At 45.4% G+C, this 14,291-nt stretch overlaps 1 protein-coding gene across 1 annotated transcript in view; it reads right to left on the bottom strand.

The window, feature by feature from the left end:
- Positions 1–14,291, bottom strand: part of LOC308289655 (CXADR-like membrane protein) — a gene marked incomplete at both ends in the record, with an annotated part of 96,652 nt that overhangs the window by 21,707 nt on the left and 60,654 nt on the right. Inside the window, one exon of the mRNA XM_080731399.1 lies at positions 2,066–2,223. Within this exon, the coding sequence (XP_080587525.1) occupies positions 2,066–2,223 (158 nt within the window). The remainder of the gene's footprint in view (positions 1–2,065; positions 2,224–14,291) is intronic.

Genomic DNA, 14,291 nt, shown 5'->3' with positions numbered 1-14,291 from the left:
AAGAATGATTTATTCATTCCGCCACAGGCACAGTCTCTTTTCCTAATCAAATTTTCAAACGTTTGATTTTAATTAATGGCGCCGCCAATGTTATCTTCCCGATAAATATTCAACTCAATGTGTAGCCCCCCCCCCCCCCCCCCCCCCCCCCTTGTTCCCCCAACCCAGAAGCATCAAAGCATTACACTTGTTTTCACCCCTTATTTTCTTTCACTTCACTCCCTTCAGTTTCCCCTCCATATGCCTCCTCTTCTCTCATTTTCTTTCCTCCCAGACGGCAAGGAACAGATCACTGCGCTAACAAATGAATTCAAAATAAAGGAAATGGATTTCTACTGACAGAGAGCTGTTGGGATTTCTCAACAGCTACCATATATTGTGTTTCATTTAAGGAGGAAAAAGGCAAAGCTGAAAAAAACAAAGAAAAGATGTCTAAATGTTATCAGTACTGTCTTCTGTATGGTTGAGAGAGATAGCAAGTCAAGTTAGAGCCAATTAAAGTACTGTAGAGGCAGCACAAGGCATGTCTGACTGTGATTCTTGCCACACTGCAAAGAGTACACTCACTTATATTGTATTCATTTTAAAATGTTTGGAGTGTCATTGCGCAGGGACATTGCAGTGATTATTAATTCACAAAATGACATGTCGTTAATACTGATTGTTTTATTTATTTTTTGGGGGGCTTTTATGCCCTTACTGAACATAGTAGACTGACAGGGAGGAAACGGGGAGAAAGATGGGGAGTGACACGCAGGAAAGGCCGGGCCAGGCCCACACGGCAGCCCAGGGTGCCCGGACAACCACGCTGGTGGCCCGGGCCATGCCATTGACTGATTTATCCGCCAAGTAGTTAGTTGTAGCCAGACAGACAGGGGCGATAATCAAAAAGTGAAAGAAAAAGAACATGTCTTTTCGGTCTGCTATGAGCTTCATCAGATAAGTAATAAAAAAAAGCTGAAGCATGTACAATATACTATACACACACATGTTGAACCACTGCCAGAGTCCTCAAATCAAGTTAAGTTACAGTACATGTGAAACTACCTCACAATGCAGGCCAGGGACATTGTGTACTCACTTCTTATAAAAGATTCTATATGTACTGTAACTGTATGTAACTGTTACGTATACAATAAAAAGTTTTCCACTGAGAAGTGGAATGGACTGGAGAGGTGGAGGTGACAGCTATAAAATGAGTAAAAGGAGGCCAGAGCGTTTCTGATTACAGAATGCATTTTGGAACATTATGCACCATGATCTTTTCCTTTGAGAGCGGCACTAAAACATGAAGCTTTCACACTAACGTAGGGCATTCAGTCAAAGTATAACTATTCTGGCTGATGTTTAAAATCAATCAGCATCACTCAAACAGGGTATGGGAATAGGGTTACCGGGGACATTTGTTAAAGTCAGGGTAATGTCAGGTGAAAATAATTCTCTCTAAGTACAGTCTTAAAATAGGCTAACATTACATTTCAATTTCAACACCCTGCAAATTCCTCATTGGGATTTCAGCTAAAGCTATCCTGAGTGTGACAAACTGGTGATGGCAGCCATCCTGAACCCTATCTCCAGTGTGCCAGCTGTGAAGGTTTTCTCTGCAGAACTGAATAAAAAGTTTGGAGAAGACGTCTTAAGTTAACAAGTTTATGCGCATTGCAAGTTGTGTAAGACTCTAGTTGTCACCTTTGACTTTAAGTCAACAGCTGCACACTTAATTTCTGATAAAAAGTGAATTAAGGTTCATTCCCACAGGACGCGATAAAGATAACGATAACCATATGTCAGCGTTCACATCATAACGGTTTTATCGTTGTGGTGTGGATGCTGCCATCCACTTCAATTGAAAAACTATATTTTTTATCGTTATAGCGCCCAGTGGGAAAGGGCCTTTATACCTAAAAGAAATATATAAACTATTGAAATGGCCTATAGTGAATGGATATTATTTGATTTCAGGTCAATAGTGACATGCATGCCATTCATTTAAAAGTTATGAGCCAAGTAGGCCTAAAGGTATTTTTTTTGTTTGTGTGAATGTATAAAAACAAAATGTATTTACCACTCTCTGTTTGGAGTTGGGCTTCTGCAGTAGCCACTCAATGTCGATGGACTGGGAGTTTGACTGCCAGAACTGATGATGGCACGGCAACGTGGCGTTGTCCCCCACGACACGCTTCATCTCTGTCTGGGCGCCCACCGACAGCAGGCCGAGCATCACTGAAAGAGAGAGAAAGAGAGATATACACACTGTCAGATGGGAGAGGCACAAGCTAGATCCAAACTTGAGACAAGAGGCAGATGCTGGAAGGGAACCGGGCCAGTACAGGAAATGGAGATGGAAGTCGCAGTGGGAGATACGACCCAGAATCACAATCATCATCATCTGACAATATGCTGAAATCTGTCAGACTTTCACACACGCTGAGGATAAACAGCAAGAAAAAGCTTTTTATTTGTTACTTTTTTTTTCATGGGAAATGGATGGAGAGAAGGCACAGAAAATGGGAGGCTGACAAACAGACAGCAGGAGATTATGAGCATGTGTCGTTTAAATTTGTATTTAAGCAGATATTATGTGTACTAAGCTTCCTATTCATTATGAACCGGGGAAGTGGTTCAGGGATGGGCGAGCATGCACTTCCACAGTATTCCACAGTCCTATATTGTTGACCAGAGTGACCTGAGTGGTTTCATTGGAGTAAATAGACTCATGCAAATATTATGAGTCTATCAACACATACTGTACATATATTAACATGTCAGTATTTGAAGAGCCATGTATGTTGAACCATTTCCACCATGACGGACTTCACCTGAATAATGCTTCACTTCATTTTATTGTGCACAACACGTTTGGCGAAACGCACCCTTGATGAACACATTACACAAGCCTCCTTTTCTAATAAGGCTGTAACACACAAGAATCAAAGACTACCACGTATATTAAATGTACAGAGAAGTGTCTTGTGGACACTGGAGCAGAGACATATTGACAATATGCAAAGGTTGACAGTGCCTCCTCATCCGTGTGATACAACATAACTACACATTCCGATGTTTCTGATTGACATTGGCACATTTCAGTTTTTTCATCTCTCTCATGTCACTTTGTCTGCTGACCTCACTCAGCAACAAAATAAAAATAAAATAAAATAAAATTAAAATAAAACAATTCACAAGAGGCAAGCAGTGATCACCCCATGATGTGCACTGCAATGTAGTTTCAAATGCACTACATTGCAGGCGTATTTTTAGAGTAAAAAACGAAAAAAGAAGAAGACACGTGTGACATGCATGATCTGGGCAGATTGCCCCAGGAAATGTGCCAATCTCAACCCAAAACAACGGTACAGCATAATAGGGAGATGCACTGTCTGGTGTAGGACATTATGGACAATAGCCTATTAGTGAAAACAGCTCTCAAATAGGACACGAGTCAGATGTCATCTAAACTGGGACCTGAGGCTAAATCAAAGGAGTTATTGACGGTAAATTTAGACAACAATCTGTTGCGGAGTCAAAGTGAGGGCAAGGTTGTCCAAACAGATCCTAACTATTCCCCAGCCTGTTCAGCAGCTGGGCTGCTGCAGTAATAAACAGTAGCAGTAATCTCTGTGTATCAGTGTGTGTTTATCAGTACATATTGGTCATTTGAGTATGCAGGCGTGTGTGTGTGTGTGTGTGTGTGTGTGTGTGTGTGTGTGTGTGTGTGTGTGTGTGTGTGTGTGTGTGTGCATGTGTGCGTGCGTGTGCGTGTGCGTGTGTGTGTGTGTGTGTGTGTGTGTGTGTGTGTCTGCGCGCCGTGCGTGTGCTTGCGTTTGCCCATGTGGATGTCTCCCTGTGGCTTTGTGTGTGCTTACATCTGTGCCAATTTGTGCTCCCATGTATGTGTGTGTGTGTGTGTGTGTGTGTGTGTGTGAGTGTGTGAGTGTGTGTGACTTTGGACCAAGGCCAGATTGTCAAGGCCTGTGGCGCAGCGGGGGGGATCGCTGAGGCTAATTTATTGGGAGGATGCTGGACAGCCCTGTAGGCTTGACTGGAATTAGCCAGAGGCGTCGAGGGGATTTGCTGGAAAGCTAGAGCTCTGGACTGGGGAGGGCTTGGAGAGCTACCCGTCCCTTCCTCCCCCCCACCCTCACTGTCTAGTTGTTGAAATAAGAGCGCAGAGAAAACAATGCGAACCCCCCTCCATCCTCCACCCCGGATCCACGCCCCTCCAAATGCTGAACATTTTTGGTGTTTCAGCATTTAACTGAACTATACCTGTGCTTTAATTTCATTGCTGAGAGCGCAGAAGCTCTCGAGAATTTCTGGAAGCGTAGATCTGGTATCTGGCAGAAGATTCTGACGACATACACATGTCCATATGTTGTGTAAATATTGTGACTTCCCCGCGTCATTAAGGCATAAGGCATGGCATGGCGCTGGATAAAGGTCAAGTTTATTAAGTATTGACAGTTCAAGTGGTTAAATATCTGAAAACACAAATTGACATGAATCCAAAATACACTGATGATTGTGCTGTCAAACAATGAAACTACATGGAATCTATGAACAGGTTGTGGGGTCCCTCCCTGCCTCATCTCTCTCTCAACAAAGAGGTCCTTGGCAACTTTGCAGTAGATTAAACCCTTGTAAATAATTGTACTGGAGTAAAAAGTACCATATTTTCATGTGTGATTTGTAGTGCAGCAGAAGTATCGAGTATTTTAGTCATTGTACTTTACGTTACATTCCACCACTGCTGTTCACTCATTCAGCCGTTTGAGGTGGGCCAACACCCAGTCCCACAAGTGATCTCAGGGCCAATGAAAATGTCACGGCTGCTGCCTGTGAGTCAGAGAGCTGCGCTGCACCGGGACGCTTACTCTAACGTCGCCTCACTCCAACCAAACTTCCCCCGAGTGGGATTGGCTCATAGCAATGACATCATCCGAGGAGGAGTTTAATGTAAAAGGTATAATAAAACGAAAAGTTGTACAATCACTGGTTCTCAGCATTGGGTCCAGGGACCCCCAGGGATCCTTGAGGAGTTAGGGTCTAATACTCAAAGACTGTACCCGGTCAAAGACAATCTGATGAAGGTCTCAGGGCCGAACCGTTGTGTTTCCCCAATAAAGAATCCCAGATCTTTTGCACCACGTTTATCGGCCCTAGTTGGTCTTCTCTTACTCACAAGCTCACAACGATTCACGCTGTGAGGCGCTGTGAGCTTGTAGATCGGCTATTTTTGGCAAAGAGGTTTGGTGTAGAGGGGAAAAAGGGCGGACTAAGTACAGAGTGAAAGGTCAAGCTTATTAAGTATTGACGGTTCAAGTGGTTAAATATCTTAAAACACACATTGACATGAATCCAAAACACACTGATGATTGTCGTCAAACGATGAAACAATATGGAATCTATGGGTTGTGGGGGTCCCTGCTTCATCTCTCTCTCGACTAAGGGGTCCTTGGCCTGAAAACGTTGAAGACCCTTGGCGTAGTGTAGTGTAGACCGAGAAATAAACATTGTATCAACCCACTGTTCATCCATCACAGTTATGGGCTCAGTTTGACCCTGGACAGCCTCTCTCTTGCTCTCAATTTGCATCCAGACCAAATTGGTGAAAGCCGACGGAGGTGGTCGAGAGTCGCCTTGCCCCTTCCACGACCCAGCAGGGGTTCCGGGACAAACTGCAGAGGTCCTCCTGCTCTACACGTCCCCCCCTGCTCAGCCGAAAGCCATTAGTCAGCAGAAAAAAACAGGACCACTTCTCCCAGCCAAGGAGCGCCGGGAGCCTGAAGGTATCCCCATTCATGACTTTTTAATGCAGCATTTGCAGAGCCATTCGTCTTGTGGGGCGCCCCGCCGATATTAGAGTGGAAGTCAAGGGAAGACAGCCAGAGAGTGATGGGTAACGAGGAGAGTGTGTGTGTGTGTGTGTGTGTGTGTGTGTGTGTGTGTGTGTGTGTGTGTGTGTGTGTGTGTGTGCGTGTGCGTGTGCGTGTAGTGGTGGTAAAAAGTACTCACATTCTTTACTTAAGTAAAAGTACCAATGCTGCAGTGTAGAAACACTCCGTTACAAGCAAAAGTCAGGAATTCAAAATGTACTTAAGTAAAAGTATGAAAGTGTTGGTATAAAAATGTAATTAAAGTACCAAAATGCAAGATGCCACGAGTACAAATACCTCCAAATTAGTACAGTAGTACAGTACTTAAGTAAATGTTAAATGTAATTGTAAAAGTTAATTTCCACCACTGGTGAGTGTGTGTGTGCAAATAAGAGACTGAGAGAGAGATCACTGCAGCATTGTGGACTGTGGGTACAGTATCAACTTTAAAGAAAAGTCAGAGAGTCAAGAAAAAGGTGTCTGACATTATCAGAATGTAGCTAACCGGTATGTGTGTGGGTCAGTGCGTGTACCGCAGACCTTTCTTTTTAACAAAACATTTGCCTAGCTGGACTTTGACCACTGATCTGAATCTCTTAGTCTATTTTTTGTAATCTTTCTTCAAATGTTGAGATTTGTTTCAAATGTAAAGTGCGCGTTACAAATAAAATGTATTATTAGTAATAGTATTAGTAGTAGTATGTGTGTAATGCGTTTGTGTGAGATGCAAAAAGTGCGTGTGAGAGAGAAGTGGACGGTATAGGGGTTGGCGAGGGCGACCATTAGGCCAATAGCACAAAGGATTATGGGTACAGCGTCAACCTTTTTAGGGCAGATGTCTATGCGTGAGGAGGGACCGACACAAACATCCATACTGTTACTGCACGTATGTCAGGAATGTTGGGTTGGGAATGTAACGTTTACTTGCCTGCTGGGAGAACTATTTTCCCACAGCCTCCATATAAAGGTGTGAAGATGAGAAACCACTGGCCACAGGTCACCCATAATACTTTGTCGTCGTCCCGTCCCCCCCTCTCACCTAACTCTCTCTTGTCAAGGAAGAACTGCAGCATGAAACACTCACTGGAGAGTAAAAAGATATATAACTATTCCCCGTAGCCTCTCTCTCTCACACACATACCGGTACACACACACACTAAAGCGTCTTTCAGACGGGGAGCGGTTGCCGCGTCCTAGTAATTCATTTTCAATAAGAAGCGGGCGATTCTTTTGGCCGCGGGGGGAAGTTGAGGAGCGGCAAGGCAAGTGATGGCCGTGGTCTCGCGCGCGTGCTCGTTCGTGCATGCGCTCGCGGGCGGCAAGAGCTGGATTGTGGTATATATGGTGTGCTGTTACACTGTCCTTGTTCTATGTCTTATGTTTTACGTCTGAGAGTGAACCAAGACAAATTCATAAAGTTCTTGAATCTTGATTGTGGTCATCTTTGTTAATATCGCCCGGCGTTTACTCGCGGAGCGAGCGTGTTTGTGTCTCCGCCGCGGCACGATCCCTGCTGCTGATCCAAGCGGGAACGTCCACGTCAAACACTGTCCGTCTGTAGGGAGCTAAACACAGAATCCCTTAACCTGTCTGTGTGATGGGGCTGATAAGACGTCTCCTCTTGCTCCAGCTCTGCATTGTCCGGATGTCAGGAGACACATGGCCAGTTCGGGGTGAGTGGGTAAGTAGGTCGAAGCAGCTTATCGTGGGCATCGGCCGAGCAACGAGGGCGTCTATCACCCTCAAAAGGCGCTAGACCAGAGAGATGGACTGCTGAGGTACAGCGCCTCAGATCCCAGTATCTACCTTACCCAGTAGTTACCCTAGCCGTCATTCACTAAGTTAGAGGTGCCTGGTATCGAACCTAGAACCTAGTGATTTAAAGGCGAGCTCTTCACAAACTGAGCCACCCGGGCACCGGCAGGAGAAACCTCTCGTAAAGTTGGGGAGATTGGGACATGCATTTTGCAGTCTGTTTACGGGCAAGTGTGTGCGTGGTGCAATGGCTGGAACGATGAAACGACCTTCAGAGAGCTTTACTGGGTCACTCTTGCATTTGCCGATCTCTGAATTTGTGAATTTGCTTTGCTTCCTCATTCCACAACACACGCACACACACAGGCGCGCACACACACAGTCCCTCTTTACTCATTCACATACCGTTTTGGAAAGAGGGGCTGCTATTGTGCTGGGAAATGGATGACACAGTGCTTCCAAAATAAGCTTCCCTGATGTCTATTTGCGTTTGCATTTGGATTGGCCTCATTCACAGTGTGCACAGCTGGGCCGGTGTGTTGGCCCCGGTTCCGCTATTGTTGTCAACATCAACTACACTGTGGAGCACAACGCTGTATAATCCTGCACCCCGTGGCACTTTTACAATGAGGGAGGAAAACCAATCAGGTACTCTCGAGTTTTGGTATTTGACCTTGGCTCTCTATTTAGGCTAACGCAGTGGTTCTCCAGCGATTTAATTTCAAGGACCCCCATAACTCTCAGACCTATAAGGGTCCATTTTGGACCCCTTCAAAGACCCCTGCGGGTCCCTGGAGCCCACTTTGAGAATCACTGGGCTAATGTAACACTAACAGCATGCAGATGCAAACAAGCAAAACCAGAGATATGGAGGCAAGATATTTTATAGTTTAACAATAAACTTTACTTTCAAATGACATCAGTGCATTGAAACTGTAAACTTCACTGGGAATTCAATAATTATACATAACTAACTATACTATTCCTTTCCTTACCATAATAAATGACTATAAATAATAGTTGTTTATCTGTAAAAAAGTTTTCATATCAAAGCATGTTAGACAACATACTGTATACGCTGATATATATACCCGTGATAGGCCTATAATGGCCTATAAAATCAGTCGAGTGATAGATGGGTTGGGCCCCAGTTGGCAGATGGCAAAAACAACTCTATCACGAGGCTGTTTGTACATTCAACATGTCCTTGTGAGATGCCATACCGACACGGGAAATGCCATTTTTAAGGAGGCCATCTTGACTGAAGAGATTTGAGAGGAGGGTAACTGGTGATAAGGTGGGCTATGTTAAGAACTGTTACCCTGGGCACCTCCATCTTTCTCTAACCTCACTCGCTCTCCTTCCCTCTTCCCACTTTGGGCTCTGATGTTCAGCTTGGCTGCACACGGCCATTTTTGGCTCGGGGTTGGTCTTTTACGCACATAAAGAAAGAAAGTAGGCATATCATAATTAACAAAAGGGAGTGGGGGCCTGGCACCAGAGGCTTAGAACAGTGAGAGAGAGACACACACACGCACGCGCACACGCATACACACACACACACACACACACACACACACACAAGCTCACGCACACGCACACACAGGCGACACAGACGAGAGGGAGAGGGGGCCAGGGTGTAATGCGAAGGAACCAATTTCTATGAGAAGGCCCTAGGGGGAGTTGTGCTCCAGTAAATCCGCCTTTCTACAGAGCCCTGCAATCTTATTATAGCTGTGGCTGGTGGTGGGACAGTACGGACCGACAGATGGACGGATGGACGGACAGACGGACGGAGGGACGGAGGGGACGAGGCAGCCATGGATCTTTCACATTGCCCAAAGTCAAGCCCCGTATCCCCTTCAGTCAGCACATTGGGGCCGGGCCTGAGCCTTCGCTATAGCAGCCGCAGCTTATGACCTCTCTTCTTCTGGCAGCTCAGCGAGGAGATCAGTGGGTGAAGAGACAGACAGACAGACAGACAGACAGACAGACAGACAGAGAGACACTGGTGCGCAATAACACAATAACTCAAGCTTTAGGGCAAGGGTGTCTTCAACAGGGGGTCCGGGACCCCTAGGGGTTCCTCAGAGTTACTACAGGGGGTCCTCTAAATTGTTGTGCGATAGAAACTTGTTTTTTCCACCCCTTTTTTATATCAAACACTTGAACCCTTGCGTCCATATTCTGTGAACTTTAGCCAAAAACTATTTTTGGCAAAGAGCTTTGGCGGGTGAAAAGAGCAGACTAAGTACAGTGAAAGGTCAAGTTTGTTAAGCATTGATGGTTCAAGTGGTTAAATATCTGAAAACCCACATTAACATGAATCCAAAATATATACTGATGATCGTGCTGTCAAACAATGAAACTATTATGCAATCTATGATAAGGTTGTCGGGGTACCTGCTTCATCTCTCTCTCTAAACTAAGGGGTCCTTGGCCTGAAAACGTTGAAGACCCCTGCTTTAGGGTTATGGTTATAAAATGTAGGAAGAAATGTGTAAAAAATGGCATTCATTCAATTTGCTGTACAGTGCATTTGTAATAGTAAAGTAGGCCTACAGTAACACAGTAACGCGTGTGAGTGGAATGGAGAGGAGGCCCGCAAAGTCTCACTTTGAGCCCTTTAAGTCAATCCACTCTGGACCCTGGCAGATAGCAGTGTGCCGTGGAAGACGGATCGTGTCTTTACTCCAACAGTAGGTTGGCAAAGGAGAACACAAATGAAGGCTCAAAACGTTAAATTACTGCTCAGACAATTTCCTGTGGGTGTGTTACTCACGACTTTTACACGGGTATACGACATGTGCGCCCGTATATATTTTATGTGCGTGTGGGGGAGCTGGCGCTGGTGTGTGTGTGTGTGTGTGTGTGTGTGTGTGTGTGTGTGTGTGTGTGTGTGTGTGTGTGTGTGTGTGATGTATGCTTTATGTGAACACATGGTAGATGCTGGAAACATGCTCCCATAGTTCGCTATCTGCATAATGGAAACACAGGGGATATATAGCCTGCTGACGGTAAATCAATGCCTCTCTCCACCACACACACACGCACACGCACACGCACACACACACACACACACACACACACACACACACACACACACACAACACACACACACACACACACACACACACACACACACACACACACACACACACACACACCAAACAGCCTGTGAATTGGAATATAGCAGTCGTCAGGAGAAACGGCGCTCCAACCACATTTGGAGTTATCGTGACGGCTACAGTATGTGTGAACTGTGAAGCAAGGTATAAGGCCTCTGTGTTGCAGGGACAACGCTAGCATTCATCTCTCTGCTCTGCCAATCTATACGAGAACTTTTTATCTTGTGCCACTGACAAGCTCATCTTGCAAACAGCTTCCAAAGACCAAAGCAGAGGAGAGGAGAGAAAATTACTCTGGGGGGAAAAAAAAAAAGAAAGGGTGCTCGACTCTGCTCGGGCACTGTGACATGTATAAATATGCCCTGGGATAGCAGGGCTTCATGCCGAGGCTATAGCTGACATAATCTAACATAGCGAAGACGTGTGAAATGCATCACATTCTCATTGCTGAACCAGGCCTAGGGATTTTTTTCTCCTTTTTTATGTCAAGCTAGGGACACGTCAGTTGGAGTGCGGGGATGTTGAGAGACGAGTGAAATATTCCAAAATATCAGCGTGTCAGCTATGCTCCCCAACCCACTACACAGTGTACTTTCTTGACCCTCCACAATGCGTATCCAGAACTGTATGTACAGTATATACTGTATACTGTTGTAAGTGTCTGTTCCTCACTGCCACAGCGTCAGCAGAAAACAAAACATTCAAGGGAGGGTGAAAATGCCTTTTCTTACTTCATGCTAACTTGGAGACTGGAGAAAAGACCTTACATGTCTACCCAGACAAGCCTCATGGCAAAGTTAAAAGCTGCAGAACTACAAAACCGTAGTCTTGTGCAGGCTTTCAATGAGACTACTATATTCATATAGCCAGACGCCGGGCGTTTTTAATTATTGCTTCTTTAGGGGGGGATAAATCTAGCTACCATGTCCTATTAAAATACCTAGTGTGTGTGTTGCCACCCTCCCTGTAGTTTTCAAGAGCCAACACATTAATATTTTGCTTCTGTGAAGAAGAAGGGGAGAAAAAAAAAAGTAAATGGCGGTGGGGTGGGCGGTTTGTGTCTTCTCTGACTTTAGGCTTGCGCTTTGAAGGCATAAAATCCCATAATCCTCGTTGCCTCGCACCCAGCCCAACCTTCTGCTGACATGGTACTTTTCCCCCCTCTCTCTCTCTCTCGTCACTTGCGGTGCTTTTTAGATATCAGGTCCAGTCGTGGAGGAAAGACAACAGAGGCCTGAGAGGAAAAACCATAGTGTTCATTGTGTCCTAGTGTTCCTCTCTGGTGATTTATCCCTGCCTAAGCGCCTGGACTCAAGAGGACGAAGGCGAGGCGAACTAAAAGGAAGGAGGAACGGAATCACTTCCAAAGATAAACCACTGTTGGACACGGAGGGGAAGAGGAGGGAGGGAGGAGACGAGACACAGTGGAGGTCACTTGGGGAAACGCAGGGAAGATTGAGATGCAAGACGGAGAAATGGCACGCGTCGATATCTGGATAATGTAAGGCTCCGTGGTTAAACGTACCCCTCCAGCCGCTCCCCCCGTTTCACCTTCATTTGCATCCCTTTCATGGCCGCTGTCATATCGCTGTGAGTCCCGCTGACAGATCCAGGCCCAAATAGACGCTAAATTAGTTTCATGACTAGCACTTTTAATTCCCCCCGACCCTCCTCCTCCCCTCACCAAAGGTACTCTGCATTTCCCTCTGCAAAAAAATGAGCATGGGGAAGGGGGGAGGGTTAGAGGGGGGGGGGGGGGAGATGGGAGAAAAGCTAATTACACCATTTCCCAAAGGGTCGGCGAGTCAGTGAAACCTGCTTACATTTGCTACGCGCTCATCCTTTCCCCGACTCGCCGGCATCTGTTATCCTCATCCACACTCGAGGGGTTAGCTGTCTGAAAAGCTCCGTCCACCTCTTAGTGTTTGGGACGGAGCAATCAAAGGGCTCCAGTGCATCACATACGTACACCTAAACAGGACTCCAGGGCTACACTTCAGGCCATTCCATAAATCGTCCCTCTCCCTCCCCATAACCTACTGAACCTGCCTTTACTGGGCGTGTCAGACCTGCCAGGTTTTTAACTGGGCTTGAAATGTTTGCCCTCCTTAACTGAGTGCTTTTATGGATGTGTGTGTGTGTGTGTGTGTGTGTGTGTGTGTGTGTGTGTGTGTGTGTGTGTGTGTGTGTGTGTGTGTGTGTGTGCGAGCGAGAAAAAAACGTAGATATAAAAACACATTTATAAATCAAGGGCATTTCTGTTTATTTTTTGTATCGAAAAAGTATCGAACCGTGACACCAAAATATCAAACCGAACCGTGAATTTTGTAAAAAATCACACCCGTGTGAAGTGGAGCTGTGTGTGTGTGTGTGTGTGTGTGTGTGTGTGTGTGTGGCCTATATGGGGAGATGCGTCATGACCCAAGGAATCCAGGGAAAAAATATTTTTAATTTTCCGACCTACGGTTCAAGAGTTACAGGCCAAAACGTAAAGTGGGGTGTTATGGCGCCACCATGCGGCCAAATGACACAATTATTTTTTATTTAATTCTTGAAATCATTATGAACCTCCTCTCCAAGTCTTGAAACTCTAGCCCCTATGGTTTGCGAGAGACAAATAATTGAATGTGAGTTTTTGCGATTCCCATTATAAGTCAATGGGGAAAATTAATTCACTAATAAATTAATATCAATTAAACTATTGAACCTTTCTCTTAGCAAGTTACTAGCCCACGATTCCCGAGTAAGCCGGTCGATTTGACATATGGCGCGAGTGTGTGGTGGCAAAACTGTGGGACTAGTAGCGTGCCGAAGTTTAGGAAGTTCAGGCTACATACAGACACACACACAGACACACAGACAGACCCACACGGCCACGTATAGGGAGCCTGTGCTTCACACAGCTCCAAAAATATCACTTACAGCCTCTTTAAGTTACTGTAAACCCATGACTTTACTGTGAGGAATGTGTGGAAAGGAACGTCATTTGGACCCTTGCAGACATTATTTCCTCCCTTCTACCTTTATGTGGCTGTTGTAAAACCCACAGCGAGACACAGTGGAAAGACTGTCAGCCAGAGGACTTAGTATAGTATGACTCCAGCTCACAGCACAAAGGAAACAGCCGTATTCTTTATCTGGAACCCTTTTCTTTTTTCTTTTATTAAATCCCAATTCATCATTTCAGAATGGATGTAACGTAGTTAAAATTGTAATTATAGCCATGCATCTTGGCAACGCCACGCGGTGCCTGCCTTGCGGGATAATTGCCGGAAGCTTGCGTTGAACCGTTTAAGCTAAGGCTTCAGAAACACCATTCAAGACTGTCGTTTTTTCTCCTTTAACGTGTTCAGATGTCACACAGCCTGCTTTTCCAATCTGGACAGGCCAAAAATGGGATTTGGCTGCCAGTCTGAACTTAGCCTTTGTGTGACCTACTGTAGCCTGTTCACTGTGTGTGTGTGTGTGTGTGTGTGTGTGTGTGTGTGTGTGTGTGTGTGTGTGTGTGTGTGTGTGTGTGTGTGTGTGTGTG

The sequence above is a fragment of the Nannobrachium achirus genome (assembly GCF_963921795.1).
Source record: "Nannobrachium achirus genome assembly, chromosome: 8".
Classification (NCBI taxonomy): domain Eukaryota; kingdom Metazoa; phylum Chordata; class Actinopteri; order Myctophiformes; family Myctophidae; genus Nannobrachium; species Nannobrachium achirus.
The sequence above is the reverse complement of the archived record's forward strand: the minus strand, read 5'-3'. Positions and strand labels throughout refer to the sequence as shown.